This window comes from Mustela erminea, chromosome X, assembly GCF_009829155.1.
Source record: "Mustela erminea isolate mMusErm1 chromosome X, mMusErm1.Pri, whole genome shotgun sequence".
Taxonomy (NCBI): domain Eukaryota; kingdom Metazoa; phylum Chordata; class Mammalia; order Carnivora; family Mustelidae; genus Mustela; species Mustela erminea.
The window spans coordinates 41,058,964-41,085,811 of NC_045635.1; the positions used below are offsets into that span (position 1 = coordinate 41,058,964).

At 38.3% G+C, this 26,848-nt stretch overlaps 1 protein-coding gene across 1 annotated transcript in view; it reads left to right on the forward strand.

Annotated features, from left to right (window-relative positions):
• Positions 1 to 26,848, forward strand: part of RP2 (RP2 activator of ARL3 GTPase) — a 50,647-nt gene that overhangs the window by 16,410 nt on the left and 7,389 nt on the right. The window contains exons 2-3 of the mRNA XM_032330820.1: positions 3,309 to 3,974; positions 8,483 to 8,597. Of these exons, the coding sequence (XP_032186711.1) occupies positions 3,309 to 3,974; positions 8,483 to 8,597 (781 nt within the window). The remainder of the gene's footprint in view (positions 1 to 3,308; positions 3,975 to 8,482; positions 8,598 to 26,848) is intronic.

Consider the following 26,848-nt stretch of genomic DNA (forward strand, 5'->3'; position numbering starts at 1 on the left):
AACATTTAATTCAAGTATTTTTAGATTTGATTATGATTTCTTCTTTAACCCATGAGTTATTTAGCAGTGTGTTTTTAAAATGTTCAAGTAGGCAAGAATTTTTAAAAGTGTCCTTTGTTATTAACTTTTAACCTAATTACATGTTAGTCTCATATCATGGTCTGTATGTTACCTATTATTTAAAATTTGTTTAGGCCTTAGGATCTACTATGTGATTTTTTAAAAAGCTTTAGTGTGTCCTTAAGAAAACTGTGAGTGCACTCTACTTCCTGGATGCAGAACTTAAGCTTGTTCTCATTGTGAGGTTCAGTGCTTCTGTATTTTGTTAATTTTTTTGGTCTACTTGACCAATTAGTAGTTGGGAGAAGCAGCATTAGAAGATACTGCTTAGATTTTAATCCGCCAGTTACAAGGGTTTGGAGAGGTCCAGAGCAACTGTCAGAGTTAGTCCCCCCTGTTTTTTCCCACCTCTTCACCAGCACAAGGTTTCTGTCCTGCCCTAAATTTACTCAAAGGAAGTCTGGACCAGAGATCTGAGTCCCAGCAGTTGTGGGAGAAGCACAGTTGTCTCAAGATTTAGGGTGGGAGAGAAGCAAGAGCAGAAATCCCAGAGGTTCCTTTTTTGTTTTATCCTCCCACACGCCCCCACAGGGACTTCTCATAGTTTCCCCTTTTCTTGGTGTTTTCCTTACATGGTCCCTTTGGGGTTGATCTTAGGCAATAGGGAACCAGCAACTATGCTGATTGGGTTTCTTTTTAGAGACCAAACTGGAATACTGTACTTTTTTTTTTTTTAAGGTATGTTCATTTATTTGAGGGGACAGTCAGAGGGAGAAAATCTTCAAGCAGACTCCACACGCGCGGAGCCTGACACGGTGCACAATCTCACAACCCATGAGATCACGACCTGAGCCGAAACCAAGGGTTGCCCAGCTGACTGAGGCACCCAGGCGCCCCAGTACCTTTATATACATGCATCACTGTAAAATCCTAGAAACAATTGCTTGAATAATACTTTCCACATTAAACCTGTGTTGCCCCCTGTATTTTTCACTTTTTCTGAGGTATGGCGCTCTAACATCCAATCATATAAATCAGAGTAGTGTTTTTTCAAACCCTTCAGGGCATAATAGAAAATTTTGTGTGTGCTGGGGGGCTTGCCACAAAATCAGGGTAAATATTATTTGTGAAGCTTTTATTTCTTTGGTGTGTGTCCATGTGCAAAAATACTCACCAGTAGTGGTACTGGGCTGTGTTGAAGAATCTGCTAATGCACGTTATAGTCCAAAACAGTCGGAAAACACTGACGAGAGAACTAAGAATCATTTTGGACCCACCCTTCTGCCAACAGCTGTTGAATTACCGAATTGATGGATTCTACTTCCTCAGAATTTCTCAAATTTATCCCATCTTCCTCTTCTAGCCACTGCTGACAGCAAGAGTCTCAGATCCATGCCCCACCTCCTTATTCTTACAGAGTAAACTTCCTGAAATGTAAATTTCTCTTATTTAAAACCCTCCTGTGGTACCCTATTGCCCACGGATAACTTCCAGGCTTTGTAATATGGCCCCTGCCTATCTCTCTAGCTTCATCTGCTCCCATTCTAGTATCACTGGTAAACACCAGACCATGTTTGGTTTTCCTCATGTTCTCTGAAGAGTTTTATTTTGTTAATTCTTTCACTTTTGCCTGGTGTGGAAAAAGAGGATCTTTTACTCCTACCTGTTTTATGTGGTGAACTCCAGCTGGTTCATTCTCACTTTGTTAGTAAATTCTTACACCCTACCTCCTCCACCCCGGGTTTCCTTCCTCTTTGTTTCCAGAATATTCTAGGCATCTTGCATTATACAGCCGAGTTGTTTTTAAATATCTGTTTAGGTTAGTGTTTACTTTTTTATGGGAAAAGCTGGTCATACGTTAGTGCCTGAGAGATTATCTGGCTCATATTGGGTGTTCAGATGTTCGTTGAATGACTGAAGATCTGGAAAGTTCAATTGCCTTTCCAAGATCATGTTGCTCATAGGTGACAAAATTAAGACTGGGAAACAAAGTGCCTCTTTTATCGCCTCATGCTACAGACCAGTACTCCTTCTAGTACATTATGTAAAACTGGATAAGTACAACATTTATTGTGCATTACTGAATAAGCCACTTTAAGTTAGTGATGGTTGGAATGCATAAATTATCCTTTGTGAGTAATCAAAAATTTACCTACTATATGGGAGTCTGTTTCTGGCACACAAATAGTTTTATATGAAATATAGTATTTGCAAAGAGGTAGAACAGTGCAAGTAGACTAATTTGGAAAAATTAAAATGGCCTTTCTGTGACTTTTAGAGGTCAGTTAGAATTTTAAAATATATAATGTGACAAATTACAGGCATAGTGTTTAAAAGGTTATGTGTGATTTAGTTTAGAATATCTAAGGTTGGGAATGGTGGCATTTGAAGAATTGCCTTGTAGGAAAAGCTTAATAAATATTTGAATCAAATTTGCAGATGGGAGTTATGCCATAGTAATTCTTGTGCCTTCAGGTTCTTCCATTTTCTGTAGCATATTGCAGAAATCAGTCGGGGCTTAGAAACCAAGACCCACACATCCGTTTATTGAAGGATAAAGAAATATATTTCAATCTGGGTGTATTTCCAATTTCAGAAGTTTTAAAATTTTCACTCGTAGAATTTAAGAAGCAACACACATGAACAAAGGAAAAAGGCAGTCAGAAGACTGGACACTTAAATATAGAGAACAAACTGGAGGTAGGTAGGGGGATGGGTGAAATAGGTGACGGGGATTAAGGAAGGCACTTGTGATGAGCACCAGGTGATGTATGGAATTACTAAATCACTACACTGTACACCTGAAACTAATATAAAACTGTAATGTTAATTATACTTGAATTAAGAAATTTTAAAAAGTGAAACATCAGAAAAAGGGTCCGAGCTGAAATATTCCTTAATATCATCCAAAATGCTGTGTGCGTGAGAATGTCCCCAACTGTTTCAAAAATGTGTTTCTATAGTTGGTGTGTTGAAACAGGATCCACACAATGTCCACACATTGTTTGGTTGATACGTCCTTGAGCCTTTCTTTATCACAGTTTCCTCTCCCTTTCCCTGCCCCCATTCTTCTTAACTACTGGAAAAAATAATTTGTGCTTTTCATTTTCTTACTATGTTGCAAAGTCGGTGAGAGTAGGATCTTATTATTTTAGCACCAAGAATTGGGCCTGGTACCCAGTAGACACTTGACTAATAGTTGTTGAATGATGTTAGTAATACTCAAGGCCTGTGTTTTGTCCCTGCAGGTTGATCCAAAAGACTACATGTTCAGTGGCCTGAAGGATGAAACAGTAGGTCGCCTACCTGGCCAAGTGGCGGGACAACAGTTTCTCATTCAAGACTGTGAGAACTGTAACATCTATATCTTTGATCACTCTGCTACGATTACTATCGATGACTGTACTAATTGTGTGATTTTTCTGGGACCTGTGAAAGGCAGTGTGTTTTTTCGGAATTGCAGAGATTGCAAGTGTACGCTAGCCTGCCAACAGTTTCGTGTGCGGGATTGTAGAAAGCTGGAAGTCTTTCTGTGCTGTGCCACTCAACCCATCATTGAGTCTTCCACAAACATCAAGTTTGGCTGCTTCCAATGGTACTACCCCGAGTTAGCGTTCCAGTTCAAGGATGCGGGGCTGAGTATCTTCAATAATACCTGGAGCAACATTCATGACTTTACACCCGTGTCAGGAGAGCTCAACTGGAGCCTTCTTCCCGAGGATGCTGTAGTTCAAGACCATGTTCCTCTGCCTACTACCGAAGAGCTCAAAGCTGTCCGCGTTTCCACAGAAGCCAATAGAAGTATCGTTCCAGTATCTCGGGGTCAGAGGCAGAAGAGCAGTGATGAGTCATGCTTAGTGGTATTATTTGCTGGTGATTACACTATTGCAAATGCCAGAAAACTAATTGATGAGGTAAGGAGAGAGAGAAGAGAGACAGACACCCACACAGATAGGAACACATCACTGTCTGGAGAACTTCTGTTCTTTTCACAATTGGCAATTGGCTATTCACAATTCACAATTGGCTATTAGGAATATAGGCAATCCTCAAGTTCTAGTCCCTTGCCCCCTGCAGATATATCTGTAAGCTAATTGTTTGGCCCTCAAAAGATTTTCCCACAGAAACTTCAAAAAATATGTCAGTAAGCGTTTATTAAGCACTTACTATGTGAAGAGTTACTTCTGTTGCCATATTTCATCGACTGTAGGATGCACATTTGTTTTGCACATTTTTGCTCATCCAAAATGTGTCTTAAAAGTGATGGCAACTTAAAGCTGATGACCTAGGGTATATGCTGGAGATGGAGATACATGGGCAAAATTCTCTACCCTCAGAGAACTTCCATTCTTTCTAATGAGTGATTTCCAAGGAAGCTTACAAAAGTAGTATTGCACAGTAAAGCATGAGCTTATTTAGTTGGGAATACTTATTTGGAGTTTTACTTGGTTGTAGGGCAGTGGGAAAGACAGTGGGAGTGCAGCTTTCGGCCACTGGGGCAACTGTGAGATCCCCCTCCGCAGTATTTCCCTGTGCTCTGTTGCTACGTGAAGGGGAGATTGGTGCGTAAGAATGAGGTGGGAGCTGGAATAGCAGAGGTGGTGGACTCAGGAGCAGGGACTCGGTGAGTTTGGGACTAGAGAAGAGTTCTTCTAGCAGAAGCAGCTTCCACTGGAAAAATAACTGGGGACATAGAGATGAGGCATTCTAGAAGCACCAGTTCCTATGTTGGCGGGCACTCCAGTGGGGAGGCGGTGGTGGGATGTATTGGTCACCCATTAATCAGATGTTCTTCAGAAGGAGTAGCCTGTGGACTCTGAGGAACAAACTGGGGGTTTTAGAGGGGAGTGGGGGGGATGGGTAACCCCAGTGGTGGGTATTAAGGAGGGCAAAGATTGCATGGAGCACTGGGTGTGGTGCATAAACAATGAATCTTGGAACACTGCATCAAAAAACTATGGTGGCTAACATAACACAATAAAAAAAAAAAGAAAAAAAGAAAGTCAGGCTTCCAGAAATGAAAAAGTGAATGGAAAACTCCTCAAGTCTCCTTTTGAATGGATTTTTTAAAAAATTGTAACTGTTCTGCCCAAGGAAGATTATAGGGGGAGAAAAAACTAAAAATGATCTCCTCTCTGTAGCTATATATCCTACAATGTCGAAAACCCATGTCTGAAATCTACAAAGTATATCTGAAGTCTAGTTTTCAAAACAACAGAAGCCAAAGTATAATTTGAAGACTGTGGTATTTTTGTTGTTGTTGTTCATGCTAATCTGCTGAACACATTGGTAAGATATAGAAAAAGCACTTCTGGCCTTTGAGCTATCTAATCACATGTTAATCCAACATCTGAAAGGTCAGCATTTTCATTTTACAGCATGGTGACTTAGAAAAAAATCTACGTACAGTTTTTGGATGATATAATTATTCAGGTTAAACTCCTTTTTTGGTAGGAATTGAGAAGTGGACATAAAGAGTATATAACATTTTTAAATGTTTTAAAAAGGCATCAAAATGAGCACTCTTTCTTTGTGGGTCATCACATGTTCTTAACCTTTTAATTTTTGGTGTCTGATGCGTGAAATGGCAGCGTTGTGTGCACTTAAAAGCAACATGAGCAGGAAGAATGATGGTCTTTAGACCATCCTTCCGGATTACAAGATATTGTATAACAAAAATGTAATGACAGCAATAGTAATAGCTAACACTTACGTAGTGTTAACTGTGTACCAGGCATTCTTATAAGGGATTTAAATGAAGTAACTCAATTTAGAAGAACCTATGCAGTAGGTGCATTTATTCCCCTTTTTACAGAGGAAAATGAGCCACGGAGAGAGTAAGCAATTTGCGAAAGGTCACTCAGCATAAACAGCAGAGCCTTGATTTAAATCCAGGCAGTCTGGCTTTAAACCACAGTCTGAGCCCTTAAGCATGATGCTAATCTGCCTCAATGGGAAAGGAAGGTTGATGAGGGCCTGGGGGAGCAGGAGTGTTACCGAAAGGGTGGGGAGTCAAGGCAGATACCACCCTTTGGCCTAGAAGGGAAAACCTTGGGCCTTTTTGGTTGGAGTTAGCCTGCCTAATTCTGAAAGCACAGAATTAAGGAATGACAGAGAACAAAAAGAAGAAAATGCAAGTGCACATGAAGAGGGTATCAAAACATGCTAAAAGATCACTCTCTTACACACATATTGAAGGAGAGCTTACCTGTGTTTTCAAAAAAATGAAGCTCACGTTCCCAGGAAAAGATGCATAGGAGCTATTTAATACTGAAGTGGGAAAAAAAAAAAAGAAAGAAAACCCCACCCAAAACTCGAGTCTTTCTCATATCACAACCTGAATACCTTAAGACAGCTTTGACTGGAACTGTGATTGCTGACTCCGGTTTTGTTAAACCCTAGGAGTATCATAGAATTTTGTTTCCCATTGTTCTTATAAATTAAATGTATCATAATAGTTTTTAGGTAGGAAGTCCGGAAAAGCTGGATAAAGCAGAAAACACAGTCCAAAGGGAATCAAGAGAAGTTACTGGGCCTCAATTTTCTCTCCTGAAAATCAGATTTCTTGCTTCCTCTTAGCTACATCACAGATATGCACAGGATAAATTAGAGTAAAAGTCGTTTGAATTGGTTGGAAGTAACGTATTGCATAATTTAAGTTGGGTAGTTACCGCTATTTTCAAGTCTTTAGAAGTAGAAGAATTTCCATGAAAAAGGAGTCTCCAGATAGCTGCAGTGAGATATCAAAATCGATCAAGTTTTGTAATTCAGTATTTGTTTTTAGGTAACCATATTCTGAATTAATCACCTTTTGTCAGTTTATGTGTCTAACTATAAAATCAGAGGTAGTGAGCCATCTAGAAAATTAGAAGCAGGTAAAGGATTATTTCTGATATTTTAAGTAACTTCGTAGTCATCACCTGGCAGTGGATGTCCATGCAATTTTTTGCTACCTTTGTACGTATGTTTCTTTTTTCTGAGGCAGCACTGAGGCCTCTGAGAAAGGATTTGAGTTTGAATCCAATTTGAAGGAATGGTATGGGATAATGTAGCTGATTGGATGAAATACTCTCAGCCATTAAAAATAATTTTATAGTGGAATAGCTGGGAAATATTCACAGTCAAGTAAGTGAAATTTTTAGAATATTATATAAGTATCCAAATTTTTTTTTTACGAGATCTAAGTCTGGAAAGATATATATACTAAAATGTTAGCAGTTGTGGTTATTCTTAGGAGTTGGATTAAGAGCAGGATTTTCTTTTCTTTGTGTGGTTATATGGATTTTACAATGAACATTTGTTATTTCTGTAGTGGGGGAAATAGACAACTGGGAGGGTAAAAGGACATATAACCAAATGGCAGTGTCACCTTTGAGTGGTAGCACCTTGGTTCATATTTGTTTTGTTTTTTCATTTTTCAGGTGCTCTGTGTTGAGCCTATATGTTTGTTACTTTTATTCATTTATTTTTTATTGTGTTATGTTAGTCACCATACAGTCCATCATTAGTTTTTGATGTCTTGTTCCCTGATGCATTGTTTGCATGGAACACCCCACACTCCATGCAATCCATGCCCTCCTTAATACCAATCACCCGGCTCACCCATTCCCCACCCCCCTCCCCCCTCCCCTCTAAAACCCTCAGTTTGTTTCCCAGAGTCCATAGTCTGTCATGGTTATACTTAAAAATCCAATAGGTGTGCTAAAAAAAAATAAAGAATAGAAGTGTTTAAAAATCATCCATAACAAAAAAAAAGTCCTCCATAACATAGTATATCTTGAAAAGTCTTTTTAGGAATACTCTTTCATTTATTTCGTCTATTATCAGATTAACTGGGTTCCAGTCACAGTTCTGTTACTTGATAGTTGTCTGATCTTGACTAAGTTTCTTTACCATTCTGTGCCTTCATTTTCTCACCTGTAAAATGAGGGTAATAATAGTACCTACCTCATGAGAGGGTTAAATGTGCTATCCACGTTGAGTGCATAAAACTGCGTGGCGCACAGCAGGGCTTCATAAATATGGACTATGACTATTGGGCTATACTATATATATTTGTATCATGCTTTTCAAAATTATTATGTAAGCTTTACCCCATTGTATTATTTGTTATGTTTAATGAACTGTGCTATTTCATCATGTGATAAATGTCCCCTAGTTTACCTCCTTAACCATTCTCTTCTCATTGGACAAACAAACTAGGCAGTGCACACTAATTCTTACCCAGAACCACCCTTCTGGAAAAATCTTGTGTATGTGAAAACTTGTCAGAGCAAAAGCCTTGAATTAGAGGGATGATTCAAACAAAAATCAGCATGCTGCGTCTCATTGTATACAGAAAAATACTAGAAAAAAAAAGAAAAATACTGTTTTAATCTCAGAAGTTCATCTTAAACTCTAAATGAAATTTTATTTTCCACAGATGGTCGGTAAAGGCTTTTTCCTAGTTCAGACAAAGGAAGTATCAATGAAAGCCGAGGATGCTCAAAGGGTTTTTGGGGAAAAAGCACCTGACTTCCTTCCTCTTCTGAACAAAGGTACATTCTGGATGATTGGTGTACTTGTGTGTTTATCCTCTTGACATGTGATTCGATCTGCTCTTGCCTTTAACATTTCTCTTACCTTGCTTTCTCTTTCTTGCTTGTTTTATGTTTTTTTCCTGTTACTATTCAAAAATGTCAAAATTTCATATCATTCAAAAATTCCTACATAACTAGGCATTAGGTTTTCTTTCCTATTTTGTCATCTTAATACTTAAAAGTCACACTCGGTAATTATGTATTTTTGTTATTTTAATTATTATTTTATTGTTGTTATATTATTATACTATAATGAGTGTTCCATTCTCCCTGCCCAGAGAGAGTCACAAAGCACTTCATAAGGATTCTTTCTGCCTTCAGTGGGTTTTGACCATACTGGAAAGGAAATAAGAAATATAAATAAAATGGTATACTATTTTATGTATTGAATGTGATTGATTAACTTCTCACACATAATTAGAATTGTTTTCCCCAGTGGGCAAATGCCACCAACAAATTTGAGATACTGGAAATACATCTGCAAACAGAGGAACTGGAATTCATGTGCCCTCTGGAAGGGTTACATCTCTCTGTATGTGTTTGAAGGTCTACTGATTCTAGAGGATAAAGTTCTGGTTATGTCAGAGCAGGGACATTGTTTGCTCAAGGTTCACCAGGCTTTTCTTTACTGGCCTGAACAAATACATAGAGTAATACACAATGCTGATTGAGCATACCCTAAAAAGGTGGCACCTCTGCATTTACATGCTTTTTATGTGTGAATTATAATCACTGTAAAACCTATATGAAAGTGGTGGAGGAGGGGCACCTGGGTGGCTCAGTCAGTTAAGCATCAGACTCTTGATTTTGGCTCAGGTCATGATCCCAGGGTTGTGAGATCGAGCCCCATGTCCAGCTCTATGCTCACCGGGGAGCCTGCCTGAAATTCTCTCCCTGTCCCTCTGCTCCCCTATGCTCTCTCTCTCTAAAATAAGTAAATATGTCTTAAGAAAAAAAGAGAAAACATTGGAGGCTTGTTGGGATCATTTTAATAACTAATGCTGGGTATGACTCAGCCTTCATACAGTATTTCATATACCTTTGTGGTTATTGCAGCAGTATGAAGGACTTGCTCTAACCCAGTGAGTGAATCTCCTCTAGAATATATACTGGAAATTTTGACCTGGCTCTGTTGTTTAAATTGAAGTATAATTAACATACAGTGTTATAATTAGTTTCAGGTATACAATGTTATGATTCAACAATTCTACACATTTCTCAGGGATCATCAAGATAAGTGTACTCTTAATCCCTTTCATCTATTTCAACCCTCTCCCCACCCACCTCCTCTCTGGCAACCACCAGTTTTCTGTATTTAAGAGTCTGACTTTTTTGTCTTTTTTTTTCTTTGTTTTGTTTCCTAAATGCCACATATTGAGTGATATCAGATAGTAGTTGTCTCTCTCTGACTGACTTATTTCACTTAGTATTATACCGTCTAGTGTCATCCATGTTGCAGATGTTAAGATTTCATTCTTTTTTATGGTTGAGTAATATTCCATTCCACACACACACACACACACACACACACACACACACACACACACACCTTCTTTATCCATTCATCTGTAGCTGGACATGGCTTGCCTCCATAACTTGAGTATTATAAATAATGCTGCAGTGCACTTAGTGGTGTATATATATATCTTTTCAAGTTAGTGATTTCACTCCAGTATTTGTCTTTCTCTGACTTGTTTCACTTAGCATTATACGCTTTAGCACCATCCATGTTGTTGCAAATGGTAAGATTTCATTCTTTTCTATGGCTGAATAATACTCCATTTTACACACACACACACACACACACACACACACACACACACACCACATCTTATTTATCCATTCATCTATTGATGGACACTTGGGCTGCTTCCATAATATGCCTGTTGTAAATAATGCTGCTATAAACATAGATACGCAAGTATCCCTTTGAATTAGTGTTTCTGTATTTTTCAGGTAAATATCCAGTACTGCAATTTCTGGTTGTAGGGTAGTTGTACTTTTAACTTTCTGAGGACCCTCTATATGGTCTTCCACAGTGGCTGTACCAGTTTGCTTTCCCACCAACAGTGCGTGAGGGTTCGTTCCTTTTTCTTGTTTTTGATTTTAGCCATTCTGACCGGTGTGAGGTGATATCTCATTGTGGTTTTAATTTGCATTTCCCTGATGATGAGTGATATTGAATATCTTTTCGTCTGTCTGTTGGCCACCTGTATGTCTTCTTTGGGAAAATGTCTCTTCAGGTCCTCTGCCATTTTTATTTTTTTATTTTTTATTTATTTTTTTAAAAGATTTTATTTATTTATTTGGCAGAGAGAGATCACAGTAGACAGAGAGGCAGGCAGAGAGAGAGAGAGAGAGAGAGGGAAGCAGGCTCCCCGCTGAGCATCCTCTGCCATTTTTAATTGGATTATTTGGTTTTTTGCTGCTGCGTTGCATAAGAGCTTTATATGTTTTGGATATTAACCCCTTATCAGATATTCATTTGCAAATTTCTTCTCCCATTCAGAGGTTGCCTTTTTACTTTGTTGCTATTGTTTTTCTTGGCCGAGGAAACATGCCTAGAAAAATGTTTCTGTGGCCAATGTCAAGGAAATTACAGCATATATCTTCTACTACTTTTATGGCTTCAGGTCTCACCTTTAGACCTTCCATCCATTTTGAATTTATTTTTGTGTGTGGTGTAAGACAGTGGTTCAGTTTTATTCTTTCGCAGGTAGCTGACCAGTTTTCCCAACACCCGTTGTTGAAGAGACTGTCTTTTCCCCATTGTATATTCTTGCTTCCTCTGTCACAGATTAGTGGACTTTGTTAGTGTGAGTTCATTTCTGGAATCTATTCTGTTTTATTGCTCTATGTGTCTGTTTTTGGGCCAGTACCATACCGTTTTGGTTAGCTGCAGCTTTGTAGTGTATCTTGAAATCTGAGATTGAGATACCTCCAGCTTTATTCTTCTTCTTCAAGATTGCTTTGGCTACTCAAGGTCTTTTGTGGTTTCATACAAATTTTAAGGTTATTTGTTCTAGTTCTGTGAAAAATGTTGTTAGTATTTTGATAGGGACTACACGAAATCTGTAGATTGCTTTGAGCAGTATGAACATTTTAACAATCCAGGAGCATGGCATATCTTTCCATTTGTTTGTTTCATCTTCAATTTCTTTCATCGGTATTTTAGTTTCCAGAGTACAGATGTCCTGGCTCCTTTGATACAGCTGTTTTGACATGGGAGCCTTCTGATGGATCCTTGAAAACAAGCCTTTAGGGGCGCCTGGGTGGCTCAGTGGGGTAAGCTGCTGCCTTTGGCTCAGGTCATGATCTCAGGGTCCTGGGATCGAGTCCCGCATCAGGCTCTCTGCTCAGCAGGGAGCCTGCTTCCTCCTCTCTCTCTCTGCCTGCCTCTCTGCCTACTTGTGATCTCTGTCTGTCAAATAAATAAATAAAATCTTTAAAAAACAAAACAAAACAAAACAAAAACCAAGCCTTTAAACTCTCAACAGGTTTCAGAAATTGAATCCAGTAAAATTAGGATGTAATGGACATCCTAATGTGTGTGATTAGGGAAATAGGCATATGAGTAGGTGTGAATTAATGATTTATGGGCTCATGCAATGTTAGTGGAGTGGTTTCATAGAAATGCTCCAACCCCAAATATAATACCTTTGTTTAAGTAACACAACATTCCACATGGAGGAAGTAAAAGTAGAACTAAAAAAAAAAGTAGGGGCGCCTGGATGGCTCAGACGGTTAAGTGTCTGCTTTCGGCTCAGGTCATGGTCCCAGGGATGGAGCCCCGCATTGGGCTCTTTGCTCAGCAGGGAGCCTGCTTCTCCCTCTCCCTCTGCCTGTTGCAACAAATAAATAAATAACATTTAAAAAAAATTTTAAAAATAGAACTAAAACCAATGGGCAGATGTTACGGGAATTTCAGCAAATAAACATCATATAATTAACTTTTAAAACCAGAAATATCCATAGGAAGTACTCAGAAACTAAGGAGGTCATACCAAAAGGTCACAAGGAGCAGGCTTAAATCCTATCCCTTGGCCAAATTTGGGATAATTTAGGCATCACAGAGAATAATGAAGAGAATTGATTTAACAACAGAAATCTATGCATCGATAGTGATAATAAAAAAGGGGGGAGGAGGAAATAAAGGAAAGATCTTTTGCTCTTTACAGAATACTGTGAGCTAATAAATGTAGAAGGAATGATAGACTTTGGAAATCACCAAATTTGTGATTTCCAAATCCAATCCAATCCACAGTAATCATTAATTCAGGTAAAGATTATGAGTGGATGCTAAAACTACTGGGGTAAAAGTTGCTAAGAAATAGGATATTTGTACATTCTCATTCAAGGGGGAAATGTACCTTTGCAGCAGAGATTTGGTGATCATTCTCCTCAAACATAGCAGCACTGAAGGCAGGACAGCCTGACATTATGTTCCTCCTGATGCACTGCAGTAAGAAATACACAACATCACCTGTGAAGAATTCTTCCCGAAAATACTTAATTTGAATCTAATCAAGCTAAGACTTCACTTCTAGTTTATCAGAAAGAAAGGAAATTTAGGGACATGTTGAACACACTATGAGGAAATGATGACTCAGATCCAAAAAGAAGACATTCGACAAGACAACTGGCTAGGACTCTTTAGACAGTGTCCTGGAAAACAGACAAAAATGACAGGAGACTATTGTGGATTAAAAGAAGCATAACAACTAGGCACAATGAATGAATCTTTATTGGATTGGGATGTGGTGAACTCTAAAGCTGTACAACATTTGGGGGGAAATTTGGGAAGTTTGGAGATGATGTTAGGGAATTACTGTTAGTATCTTTAGGTATGATAATGGTATTATGGTTATGTAGGAGATTCTTGCTGAAGTGTCATAAAGTCTGCTACTTTCAAATGGCTCAGCAAAACCAAAACAAAAGTATGTGTAGTGTGGAATAAAGCAAATGGGGTCAAATGTTAACATTTGATGGGTGTAGGTGAAGGGCAAATGGATGTTAATGTTAGTCTTTCAACTTTTCTTTTTTTAAAGATTTTGTGTATTATTTGGGAGAGAGAGAGAGAGAGAGAACACAAAGTTGGGGGGAAGGGGCAGAGGGAGAGGGAGAAGCAGACTCCCTACTGAGCAGGGAGCCCAGTGTGGGGCTCTGTCCCATCATGACCCCATCCAAAGGCAGAGGCTTAACCGACTGAGCCACACAGCGGCCCCTCAACTTTTCTATAATGTTTGGAATTTTTCAAAATAAAAAATAGGGGACAATTTTTAGCTGTCCAATATTGCATTGACTGATATGGAATAGTGAGTAGGCTCTCAGTGAAAATATTGTAACAGGACTTGGGTCCATTGGGACCTTATCTAAAAATGGCCATCAGTTATTCTAAGGAGGGTTTCTCAACCTCAGCACTATTGACATTTTAGGACAGATAATTGTGATGGAGGAGGCTGTCCCATGCATTACAGGATGTTTAGCAGCATCCCTAGCTTCTGTCCCCCAGATGCCAGTAGCAAACACCCCCAGTGGTGGCAACCAAAAATGTTTCTAGATATTGCCAAATACCCACTTGGAGGCAAAATTGCTCCTCGTTGCAAGCCACTGTTCTGAGCCAAGGGTGTACTTTTTCTTCCAAAACTTCGCTTTTATTTTGAATACTTTGCACCTCAGAGTCTCTAAATTTTCCTCTTCAGTTAAAGCAGTTGCATGCAGTTACTTGCTTTCAGTTAGTAAAGCTTTTTGTCTGCTTGGTGAGAAAATTCATTGTATTTTCCATCTTGAGAATCTTCTAAGATTCACCCCATCTAGGGTGCTTTTATTTTTTTTTTAAAGACTTTATTTATTTATTTATTTGACAGAGATCACAAGTAGGCAGAGAGGCAGGCTCCCCGCTGAGCAGAGAGCCCAATGCGGGGCTCAATCCCAGGATCCTGGGATCATGACCTGAGCCGAAGGCAGAGGCTCAATCCACTGAGCCACTGAGGTGCCCCTAGGGTGCTTTTAAAAATACAAATTTCCATCTCCTACCCCAGAAAGACTGACTAAAAAGTTTCTGAGATACACCCCTGGAATCTGCTTTTTCTTTAAGTTATGTTATGTTGGTCACCATACAGTATGTCATTAGTTTTCGATGTAATGTTCCATGATTCATTGTTTGCATACAACACTCAGTGCACCATGCAGGACATGCCCTCCTTAATACCCATCACTGGGCTAACCTCCCCACACCCCCCTCCCCTCTAAAACCCTCAGTTTGATTCTCAGAGTCCATAGTCTCTCATGGTTCATCTCCCCCTCCGATTTCCCTCCCTTCATTTTTCCCTTCCTTCTCCTAATGTCCTCCATGTTACTGGAATCTGCTTTTTAAAAAGTTCCAGATGGTTCTGATGATTAGTCAGACTTGTGTTCCTTTGTTTTAGAGGGTCATCTATTCATTTATTCAATAAACATACATGAAGTCTGAGAAGAGTCCAATGACAGGGGGCCTTGTAGGCCATTGTAGAGACTGGCTTCTAGTCTGAGATGAGAAGCTACTAGATGTTTTTTTGCAGTATAGTTCACAGATAACATACTAGTTTCAGATGTGTAACATAATGATTCAATATTTGTGCATATTGTGCAATTATCACCACAATAAATCTAATTAACATCTGTCACCATATATAGTTATAAAATTCTTTTTCTTATGAGGAGGACTTTTACAGTCTACTTTCTTAGCAACTTTCAAATATGTGTTACAGTATTATTAACTGTAGTCACCATGCTATGCATTATATCCCTATGATTTACGTATTTTATAAGTGGAAGCTTATACCTTTTGACCCCCCTCAGCCATTTTGCCCACCCCTCACCCTAGACCTCTCTGGCAGCTACCATTCTGTTCCCTATAAGGTACTTACAGGTTTAGGTTCTCTATAACTTACCTGTAAGTCTCTGTTACCTGTAAGTTTAGGGTTTTTTGTTTCTGTTTTTTCAGATTCCAAGTATAAATTAGATCATGTGGAATTTTATTTTCCCGTTACTTACTTCACCTAGTATTATGCCTTCAAGGCCCATCCATGGGCCTTGTTGGAAAAGGCAAAGTTTCCTTCTTATGGTTGAGTAATAGTCCATTGTCTCTGTGTATAAATATGACACATTTTCATTATCCACTCATGGACATCAGTGGTTGTTTCCGTATCTTGGCTACTGTAAATAATGCTGCAGTGATGATGAAAGTACATATATCTTTTCAGTTAGTATTTTCATTTTCTTCAGATGGATACCCAGAAGTGGAATTGCTGGATCATACTGTAGTTCTATTTTTAAAAAATTTTTTTTAAGTTTAGGAAATGTTTCTTTTTCTTTTTCTTTTCTTTCTTTTTCTTTCTTTTATAAACATATAATGTATTTTTAGCCCCAGGGGTACAGGTCTGTGAATTGCCAGGTTTACACACTTCACAGCACTCACCATAGCACATGCCCTCCCTAATGACCATAACCCCACCACCCCCTCCTGTTTTTAATTTTTTGAGGCACTTCCATACCGTTTTCCATAGTAGATGCACCAATTTGCATTCCTACCTAGAATGCACAAGGTTTCCCTTTTTTCCACATCCTTGCCAACATTTGTTGTTTCTCTTTTTGATGATAGCCATTCTAACAGGTGTGAGATGATCAGTCTTATCATGGTTTTGATTTTCATTTCCCTGGTAAGTAGTGCTGTTGAGCCCCTTTTCATATACCTGTTGTCTATCTGTATGTCTTTGGAAAAATGTCTGTTCATATATCCTCTACCCATTTTTTTTAAACGGGCTTCACAGAGCCCGACACAGGGATCAAACTCATGACCGTGAGAACCAGACCTGAGCTGAGATCAAGAGTTGGACACTTAACTGATTGAGCCATCTGGGCACCCTCTAAGCCCATTTTTTTAAAAGATTTTATTTATTTATTTGACAGAGACCACAAGTAGGAAGAGAGGCAGGCAGGAAGAAAGAGGGGGAAGCAGGCTCCCTGCCAAACGGTGAGCCCAAAGCAGGGCTCGATCCCAGGACCCTGGGATCATGACCCGAGCCAAAGGCAGAGGCTTTAACCCACTGAGCCACCCAGGCACCCCAAGCCCATTTTTTAATCAGATTGGTTGTTTTTTTTTTCCTATCGAGTTACATGTGTTCTTTTTTTTATTATAAAGATTTTATTTATTTATTTGACAGAGATCACAAGTAGGCAGAGAGGCAGGCAGAGAGAGGGAGAAGCAAGTTCCCTGCTGAGCAGAGAGCCTGATGCGGGGCTCAACCCCAGGACCCCGAGATCATGACCTGAGCCAAAGGCAGAGACATAACCCACTGAGCCACCCAGGTGCCCTGAGTTATATGTGTTCTTTATATATTTTGAATATTAACCCCCTACCAGATATAAGACTTATAAATATGTTCTCCCATTTGTGTTTTTTAAAGATGTATTTATTAATTTTAGGAGAGAGAGAGCGTGCACACACCAGTGGGAGAAGGGGCAGAGGGAGAAAATCTAAAGCAGACTCCCCAATGAGTGCAGAGCCCAATGCACGGTTCAGTCTCATGACCCATGAGATCACTACCTGAGCCAAAACCAAAAATTGGATGATTAAGACTGAGACACCCAGGTTCCCCATTTTTTTAAGCTCTGAGCCAACATGGGGCTTGAACTCATGACCCCAAGATCAAGAGTTAAATGCTCTTTCAACTGAGCCAGGCAGGTGCCCCTCAGTTGTTTTTTTTAAATAAACTTCTTATATTGGAATCAGTTTGTATTATTATTGGAATAATTTTAGTTATAGTTTTACACAAGACTTGCAAAAGTAGTACAGAAAGCTTCCATATACCCTTTATCCAGCATCCCCTAATGTTAGTGTATGATACATTTATCAAAACTAAGAAATATACACTGGTAAAATACTATTAACTTACACTGTAGTCCTTATTCCAATTTCACCAGTTTTTACAGGTATGTCCTTTTTCTAGTCCAGAATTCAATTTTAAACCCCACATTGCATTTAATTGTCATGTCTCTTTAATCTCCTCTCATCTGTGATACTTCCTTAGTTTTTCCTTCTTTTTCATGACCTTGAAATTTTTCACTGTACTGGTAAGTTGTTTTGTAGAATGTACCCTAATTTGGGTTTCTCTGATGTTTCTCTGGTTCGATTGAGGTTTTGGGGGAAGAGGTGAAATGCTCTTCTCATCACATCGTATCTGGGGGTACAGGATATCAACATGACTTATCACTGGGGCATTGACCTTAGTGATTTGGTTCAGGTATTATCTGCCCAGTTTCCCAAACACTGTAAAGTTCCTGCTTTTTCCTTTTCATAGTTTGTTCTTTGGAAGTTGAGTCACTAAGACCAGCTTACACTCAAGGCAAGGAGAATTAAGCTACACTTCCTGGAGAGGGTAGTATCTACTCACATTATTTGGAATTCTTCTGTAAGAAATATTTGGCCCTTCTCCCCCATTTACTTAATCATTTATTTCTATCAGTAGAGACTCATGAATATGGATTTTATTCTTTGGGTTATAATCCAGTACTATCAAATTGTTCCAGTTGTAGCCATTGAGAAAGTTCTTTTAGGTTGGTTCTTCTCTCATTTTGACATGCCTTGTATTTATTTATTTCTATTTTTTGCATTATGCTAGATAGGATTTCCAGTATCATATTGTATAGAATAGTGAGGAGAGGACATTCTTGTCCTGTTACTGATTTCAGTCTCACCATAAAGTGTTCAGTCTCACTGTAAAGAATGATGTTGGTTATAGGATTCTCATATATGCCTTTTATTAGGCTAAGGGATTTCCATTCTGTCCCTAGTTTGTTGACTTTTTATTATGCTTAGATATTGAATTTTGTTGAATTTTTTTTCTGAATTTATTGAGATAATATGTTTTTTTAAAATCTGGGGATGTCATTTAATCTGGTGAATGACTTGTTAATTTTGAATGTTGAACCAGCCTTGTATTCCTGAGATGACCCCTTGATCATGATATATTATCTAATATATTGCCAAATTCAATTCACAAATATTTTATTGAAGATTTTTGCATCTTTGTTCACGAAGAATATTGGTCTGTAGTTTTTTCATCATATCTTTGTCTGGCTTTGCTATTAGGGTAATGCTGGTCTCATAAAATGAGTTGGGATGTATCCTTCTTCTTCTGTGGTCTTAAATAAATTTTAGAGAATGGGTAACATTTCTTCTTTAAATGTGTGGTAGAATTCACGAATGAAACATCTGGGCCTGGAGATTCAGGGAGAAAGATTTTTAGCTGTACGTTTAATTTACTTGTTAAATTATTTACTCATAGGGCACTTAAGGCTCTCTTTTTGAATGAATTTTAATAGTTTTTGTCTTTTAGGAAATGGTTTCATTTCATCTAAGTTACCAAATTTATGGACATAGAGTTCTACTAATCTGTGGATCAGTAGTGATGTCCCACTAATATCCTTGCTATTGGTAGTTTGAGTCCTCTCCTTCTCCTATCAGCTTGGATAAAGGTTTATTGTTTTATTGATAATTTCAGAGAAGCAGCTCTTTGTTTCATTGATTTTCTCTATTTTTCTCTTTTCAGTTTTATTATTTTCTGCTCAACTAATTATTATTCCTTCCTTTACTTGCTTTACATTTGATTTGCTTTCTTTCTTTAGTTTCTTAAGATTAGGTTACTGATTTTAAATACAAGATGGGATTGGGAGGGAGACAAACCATAAGTGACTCTTAATCTCACAAAACAAACTGAGGGTTGCTGGGGGGAGGGGGTTTGGGAGAAGGGCGTGGGATTATGGACACTGGGGAGGGTATGTGCTTTGGTGAGTGCTGGGAAGTGTGTAAACCTGGTGATTCACAGACCTGTAACCCTGGGGATAAAAACATATGTTTATAAAAAATAAAAAATTTAAAAATAAATAAATAAATAAATAAATATATCTTCTTTTCTAATGTAATTGCTTTTCATTATTCACAGTAGTTAAATTCTGTAAAGTCACTATGAACACTGAATTAATGAGTCCTGAACTCCTGCTCCTAGGAGAAATACAGGGTTAAGTTCCTGCAAGTCTCTGGTCATAAAATTTTTGTCAATCAGTCCATACATAATCTTCTGTATGTTTGTTTCTGTTTATTTTTTTTTTGTAAATCAGTCCATACATAATCTTTTGTATGTTTGTTTCTGTTTTTTTTTTCTTTTTTTAAAGATTCTATTTATTTATTTACTTATTTTAGAGAAAAAGAGCCCACACACACGAGCCGGTGGAGGGGGAGCAGAGGGGAAGGGAAAGAGAAGTGGAAGGAATCTCAGGTAGACTTCTCACTGAGCACAGAACCTGACTCGGGGCTCTATCTTAGAACTCTTAGATCATGACCTGAGCTGATACCGAGAGTCAGATGCTTAACCGGGACTGAGCCACCCAGGCATGCCTGTTTGTTTCTGCTTAAAGACATCTTACTCAGTATCTATTATTGATTCATTAACATTGAACTCAGAGCCAAGAGCACATAACTCTCGCCTAAATGAAACTTATCTAACAGGTATTTTCTCTGAAAGGCATATCACAGCCTTCCTAAACTTAGGAACATTAGACAGCATTTTTGCACTATGTTTGGGGGCCATTTTAAATAGCAGAACCACTAACAAAACCCACAAAATGTTGAAAACATGGCACTAAGACCGTACAAAGGATGCTTGCTTACAGTATGAGGGCTGAAACAAGAATGCACAGGATCACTTTGTTCAACTTCACCTAGGAGTGTGTGTGTCAGGCAACTCAAATTTTTGAATGTTCCGTGTTTCTCTGTGAATGACCATGAGAAGACTGCAAATATTCATTTGGGGTTACAGATAAGTTTTACCAAGTTGGCAGATTTGCAAATAAGGAATCTGTGAATAATGAGGATCGACTGTATATATATTCAATGTTAAAAATTTTCCTTTAAGGACTGCTTTAGCTGCATCCTGAACATTTTGACATGTATATTTATTTAATTCAGGCTTTGGCAAAATATGGCTCACTGTGGGTTTTTTTTTTAAGATTTTATTTATTAGACAGAGAGAGATCACAAGTAGACAGAGAGGCAGGCGGGGCGGGGGTGGGTGGGAAGCAGGCTCCCTGCTGTGCAGAGAGCCTGATGCAGGACTCGATCCCAGGACCCTGAGATCATGATCTGAGCCGAAGACAGAGGCTTAACCCACTGAGCCACCCAGGCGCCCAGCTCACTGTGTTTTATAAGTGAAGTTTTATTGGATCATTCTTTTTATCTATTGTGTTTTGCTGTTTGTACTACAACAGCAGAGTTGATTACTTGTGATAGACACCATATGGCCAACAAAGCCCAAGATATTTCCTATCTGGCCCTTTCCAAAAAAAAGTGTGCTGACCCCTGAATATTTTTTTGGTTTCCCTTGAGTCTTTTTACTTGATTCACTGATTTAGATGTATATGTTTAATTTCCAAACATTTGGACATTGTCCAGATGTATTTCTGTTATTTCTAAATTAAAACTGTTATGGCCCAGTAAACACACGTATGATTTCTCTTTTCTTTAATTAGATGTAGCCCATCTTGGTGACTATTCTATTTGCATGCAAGAAGAATGTATAACCTGTTTTGTTGTTGTTGTTTGGTGGAATATTCTATAAATGTCCCCTAGGGCAATTTGGTTCATACTGCTTGTCAGTGCTTCTGTGTCTTTACTGATTTATTTTGCCTAGTTCTTCTGTGAATTAATGAAAGGCGTGTTGAAGTTTTCAACGTTAACTGGATTTGTCTATTTCTCTTGTCAGATCCTATTAGATTTTGTCTTGAAAATTGTCAAACACAGTTGTTAGATGCATACACATTTAGGATTGTTATGCCTTCTTGGAGAATCCTTTATCATTATGTAATGTCTCTCTTCGTCTGATAATCTTACTTGTTCTGAAATCTACTTTGTCTGAAGTAGAGCCATTCCAGCTTTCATTTGGTTCTTTAGTGTCTCATATATCCTTATCGCCTTTCTTTTAATTTACTGATGTCTGTATATCTATAGTAAGTTTTTAGCGGTGCCTGGGCGGCTCAGTCGGTTTAACCTCTGACTCCTGATTTCAGCTCATGTTGTGATCTTAGGGTCATGAGATTGAGCCCCACATCAGGCTCCATGCTCTGTGGAGAGCCTGCTTAAGATTCTCTCATCTCCCTCTCCTCTTCCTCCTCTTCCTCCTCTCTCTCTCTGACACACACACACACACACACACACACACACACACACACAATATTTAATTAAAAAATTTTTTTTAATTTTGAAGTCAGTTTTTGTAGATAGCATATACTTGGCTCTTCCTTTTCAATTCAGTCTGATAATCTTGTCTTTTAACAGTTGTGTTTAGTCCATTCACATGAAAAGAGATGGCTATACTTGGATCAACATCTACCATCTTTTTTTAATTTTAAATTTTAGTTAACATAGAGTGCAGTATTGGTTTCTGGGGTGGAAATCAGTGATTCATCACTTATATTCAACACCCAGTGCTTATCACAAGTGCCCTCTTTAATAACCCATCACCCATCTAGCTCATCCGCCACCCACACCTCTCCATCAACCCTCAGTTTGTTCTCTGTTGTTAAGAGTCTCTTATGGTTTGTTTCCCTCTCTCCTTTTTCTCCCTTCCTGTATGGTCATCTGTTTCCTTTCTTAAATTCCACATTTGAGTGAGATATGGTATTTGTCTTTCTCTGACTTACTTCACTTAGCATAATACATTCTAGCTCCATCCACATCAGTACAGATGGCAAGATTTCATTTTTGATCACTGAGTAATATTCCACTGTATACATATACCACATCTTCTTTTTCCATTCATCAGTCATTGGACATTTGGTCTCTCTCCATAGTATGGCTCTTGTTGATGATGCTGCTATAAACATCAGGGTGAACGTATCCCTTCAAATCTGTATTTTTGTATTCTTTGGGTAAATACCTAGTAGTGCAAATGCTGGATCATAGGGTAGCTCTATTTTTAACTTTTTAAGGAACCTCCATACTGTCTTCCAGAGTGGCTGCCCCAGTTTGCTTTCCCAGCAGTACCAGAGGGTTCCCCTTTCTTTGCATCCTCACCAATACCTGTTGTTTCTTGTATTAACCTTAGCCATTCTGACAGGTGTAAGGTGGTATCTCATCATGATTTTGATTTGCACTTTCCTGATGATGAGTGATGTTGAGCATCTTTTCATGTGTCTGTTAGCCATCTGGATGTCTTCTTTGGAAAAGTGTCTATTCATGTCTTCTGCCCATTTCTTAGCGGACTACTTGGTTTTTGGGTGTTGAGTTTGATTAAGTTCTTTATAGATTTTAGATACTAACTCTTTATCAGGTATGTCATTTGCAAATATCTTCTCCCATTCCGTAGGCTGCCATTTAGTTTGTTGATTGTTTCCTTCACTCTGCAGAAGCTTTTTATCTTGAAGTCCCCTACTGTTACTGTATTATTACCAATGAGTTTCTTTATGTTTATTATTAATTGGTTTACATATTTGGATGCCCCCAAGTAGGGGGTATAAATATTTACAATTGTTAGATCTTCTTGATGGATAGACCGTGTAATTATGGTATAATGCCTTTCTTAATCTCTTGTTACAGACTTTTTTTTATTTTTTTAATTTTTAATTTTTTTAAAGATTTTATTTATTTATTCGACAGACAGAGATCGCAAGTAGGCAGAGAGGCAGGCAGAGAGAGAGGAAGGGAAGCAGGCTCCCTGCTGAGCAGAGAGCCTGGTGCGGGGCTCGATCCCAGGATCCTGGGGCCATGACCTGAGCCGAAGGCAGAGGCTTTAACCCACTGAGCCACCCAAGCACCCGGTACAGTCTTTGTTTTAAAATCTAGTTTTAGGGACCCCTGGGTAGCTCAGTTGGTTAAGCGGCTGCCTTCAGCTCAGGTCATGATCCCAGCTTCCTGGGATCGAGTCCCGCATCGGGCTCCTTGGTCGGTGGGGAGCCTGCTTCTCCCTCTGCCTCTGCCTGCCACTCTGCCTGTGCTCACTCTGAGAAATAAATAAATAAATAATCAAAAAAAATTTTTTTTAAATCTAGTTTGATATAAGTATGATTACTCCAGCTTTCTTTTGACATCCATTAGCATGATAGATGGTTTTCCATCTCCTCACTTTCCATCTGCAAGTGTTTTTAGGTCTAAAATGAGTCTCTTGTAGGCAGCATATAGATGGATCTTGTTTTTCTATCCATTCTGATACCCTATATATTTGGATTGGACCATTTAATCCATTTTCATTCAGAGTGATTGTTGAAAGATATAAATTTAGTGTCACTGTGTTACCTGTAGAGTTGGTGTTTCTGGTGTTGTTCTCTGGTCCTTTCTAGTCTTTGTTGCTTTTAGGGGTTTTTTTCCCCTCCACTCAAAGAGTTCCCCCTTAAAATTTCTCAGAGTTGGTTTAGTGGTCACAAACTCCTTTAGTTTTTATTTGGGAAACTTTATCTCTCTTATCTGAATGACGGCCTTGCTGTCAAAATAAAGAATTTTGGGCTGCATATTTTTTACCATTGAGCACGTTGAATATTTCCTGCCATTATCTTCTGGCCTACCTATCTGTGGACAGGTGTGCTGAGAACCTGATCTGTCTTCCCTTTTTTCCCTTGCTTGCTATTTGTAGGATTCTTTCCTTGTCTGTGTATTTTGTGAATTTGACTATGATATGCCTTGACGAACATCTACCATCTTGCTGCTTTTTGTTCCATTTGTTCTTTGTTTCTTGTTACCTCTTCTACTGTTTAATCGGGCATTTTTTATTATTCCATTTAATCTCCTCTATTATTATTTATACTATTTCTAAAACTTATTTAATGGTCACCTTAGGTTTTGCAGTATGTATGTTTAAATAATTTGAATCCATCTTCTAAGAATAACACTTGATCTGTTGCATATAAGGACTTAATAACATATTCTCAAGTCTTCCATCCCATTCCTGTATTGTTGTATATTTTACTATTATATATGCTATAAACACCTAAATACCTTGTTAGTTTGTTATAGCTTTGTTAATGTTTTAAACTATCTGTTATTTTCGGGGCAAAGTTATTTTGAGTGTCTAACTCTTGATTTCAGCTTGGGTCATGGTCTTGGGGTTGTGTGATCGAGCCCTGTGTCAGGCTTCGTGCTTAGTAGAGAGTCTGCTTGAGATGCTCTCCCTCTCCCTCTGTCCCTTCCCCCACTCCTGCACTCACTTGCTCTCTCTCTCTCTCTCTCAAAAATAAATAAATCTTTAAAAAAATAAAATAGTTATTTTTAAGGGGATAAAGAGGTACAAACTTTGAGTTATAAAATAATCACAGACATGAAAAGCAGTATAGCATAGGGAATATAGTCACTAATATTATAATAACTTTGTAAGGTGACAGATGGTAACTACACTTATGGTGAGCATTTTATAATGTGTATGATTGCTGAATCACTATTTTTTATACCTGAAATGAATAAAATACTAAATGTAAACTATACATCAATGAAAATAAAAATCTGAAAAACTCATTTATTTTAGAACAATTAAAAATATAGATCATATTTTACTAGAGGTTTTAGAGCAGAGGAATGTCATGGTCCATTTAAAATGTAACTTTTACTAAGGGGAAGCAGAGAGACTACCTGGGAGGCTTTTGCTGTCCTCTAATTGAAATGTGATAGAGACTTATTCCGAGGTCACGTTAGATAATCTAGAACGAGGGTATTAGGGCATCCAGGAATCTTTTTTGTTTACTTGAAAATTTCAGTTTTTCATGACAACTCAAATATTTAGATTTTTTAAATTTAAATTCAGTTTAGTTAACATATAGTGTATTAGTTTTGGGAGTAAATTTAGTGATTTATGGGTGGCATACAACACCCAGTGCTCATCCCATCAAGTGCCCTCTTTAATGCCCATTCCTCAGTTTCCCCATACCCCTACCCATCTCCCCTCCAGCAACCCTCTATTTGTTCCCTATTGTCAAGAGTCTCTTATGGTTTGCCTCTTTCCATTTTCACCTTACTTTATTTTTCCTTCCCTTCCCCTATGTTCATCAGCTTTGTTTCTTAAATTCCACATGTTAAGTGAAATCATATGACATTTGTCTTTCTCTGACTGACTTATTTCACTTAGCATAGCAGCCTCTAGTTCCAGCCACACTGTGGGAAATAGCAAGATTTCATTCAGTTTTGATGGCTGACTAATATTCCATACCTCATCTTTCTTTATCCATTCATCCGTTCATAGACATCTGGGTTCTTTCTGTATTTTGGCTGTTGTGAACATTGATGCTGTAAACATTGGGGTACATGTGCCCCAAAGCTAGTGCAAACTATTTGATAAGATGATCATGCTAAAATACTTCTAAAAAAGTTAACGAGTGATCTTTATTGACCTCATAGTTCAGCTTGAAATAATCACAGTAATTGTAGTTGGCATCATTATACAAGTAGGACTGCTTAAAACATGCATTGTCAGCTACTGTAGTTTCTTTTTTTAATTTAGGATTATCTACACATGTTAATCAAAACTGATTTAACTTGTCTGCCTTTTTTTTTTTTAAAGATTTTATTTATTTATTTGACAGACAGAGATCACAAGTAGGCAGAGAGGCAGAGAGAGAGAGAGGAGGAAGCAGGCTCCCTGCTGAGCAGAGAGCCCGACGTGGGGCTCGATCCCAGGATCCCGGGATCATGACCCGAGCCAAAGGCAGAGAGAGGCTTTAACCCACTGAGCCACCCAGGTGCCCTCTTGTCTGCCTTTTTTGTTGGTGTTTCTATATTGGTAAATTATTAGGTCAATTCCTGGAAGTTCATCATATTCTATTTAAAGAATAACAACCAAGTTGGGGCATCTGGCTGGCTCAGTTGGTGGAACATGTGACACCTGATCTCAGGGTCCTGAGTTCAAGCCCCATATTGAGCATAGAGCTTACTTAAACAAGCGAACAAACAAAGATGACTATCAACCAAGTTACATGCATGGGTAATTCCACCAAATTGTGTTCCTGAATTCTATATTATGTTCTCTCTATAGAATACAGGAACTTTCAGTAATAAATGTTTGGCTGTTTGACTTTAAAAAATGTATCTGTTGTATTTCCTTGTAGTGATCCTGAATAAAAGCATGCTATATTCTACCTTAAACTTTCCACTTTCATAAAAACTGAAAGCCCTACTTTTATTAGCAACTTTTTCT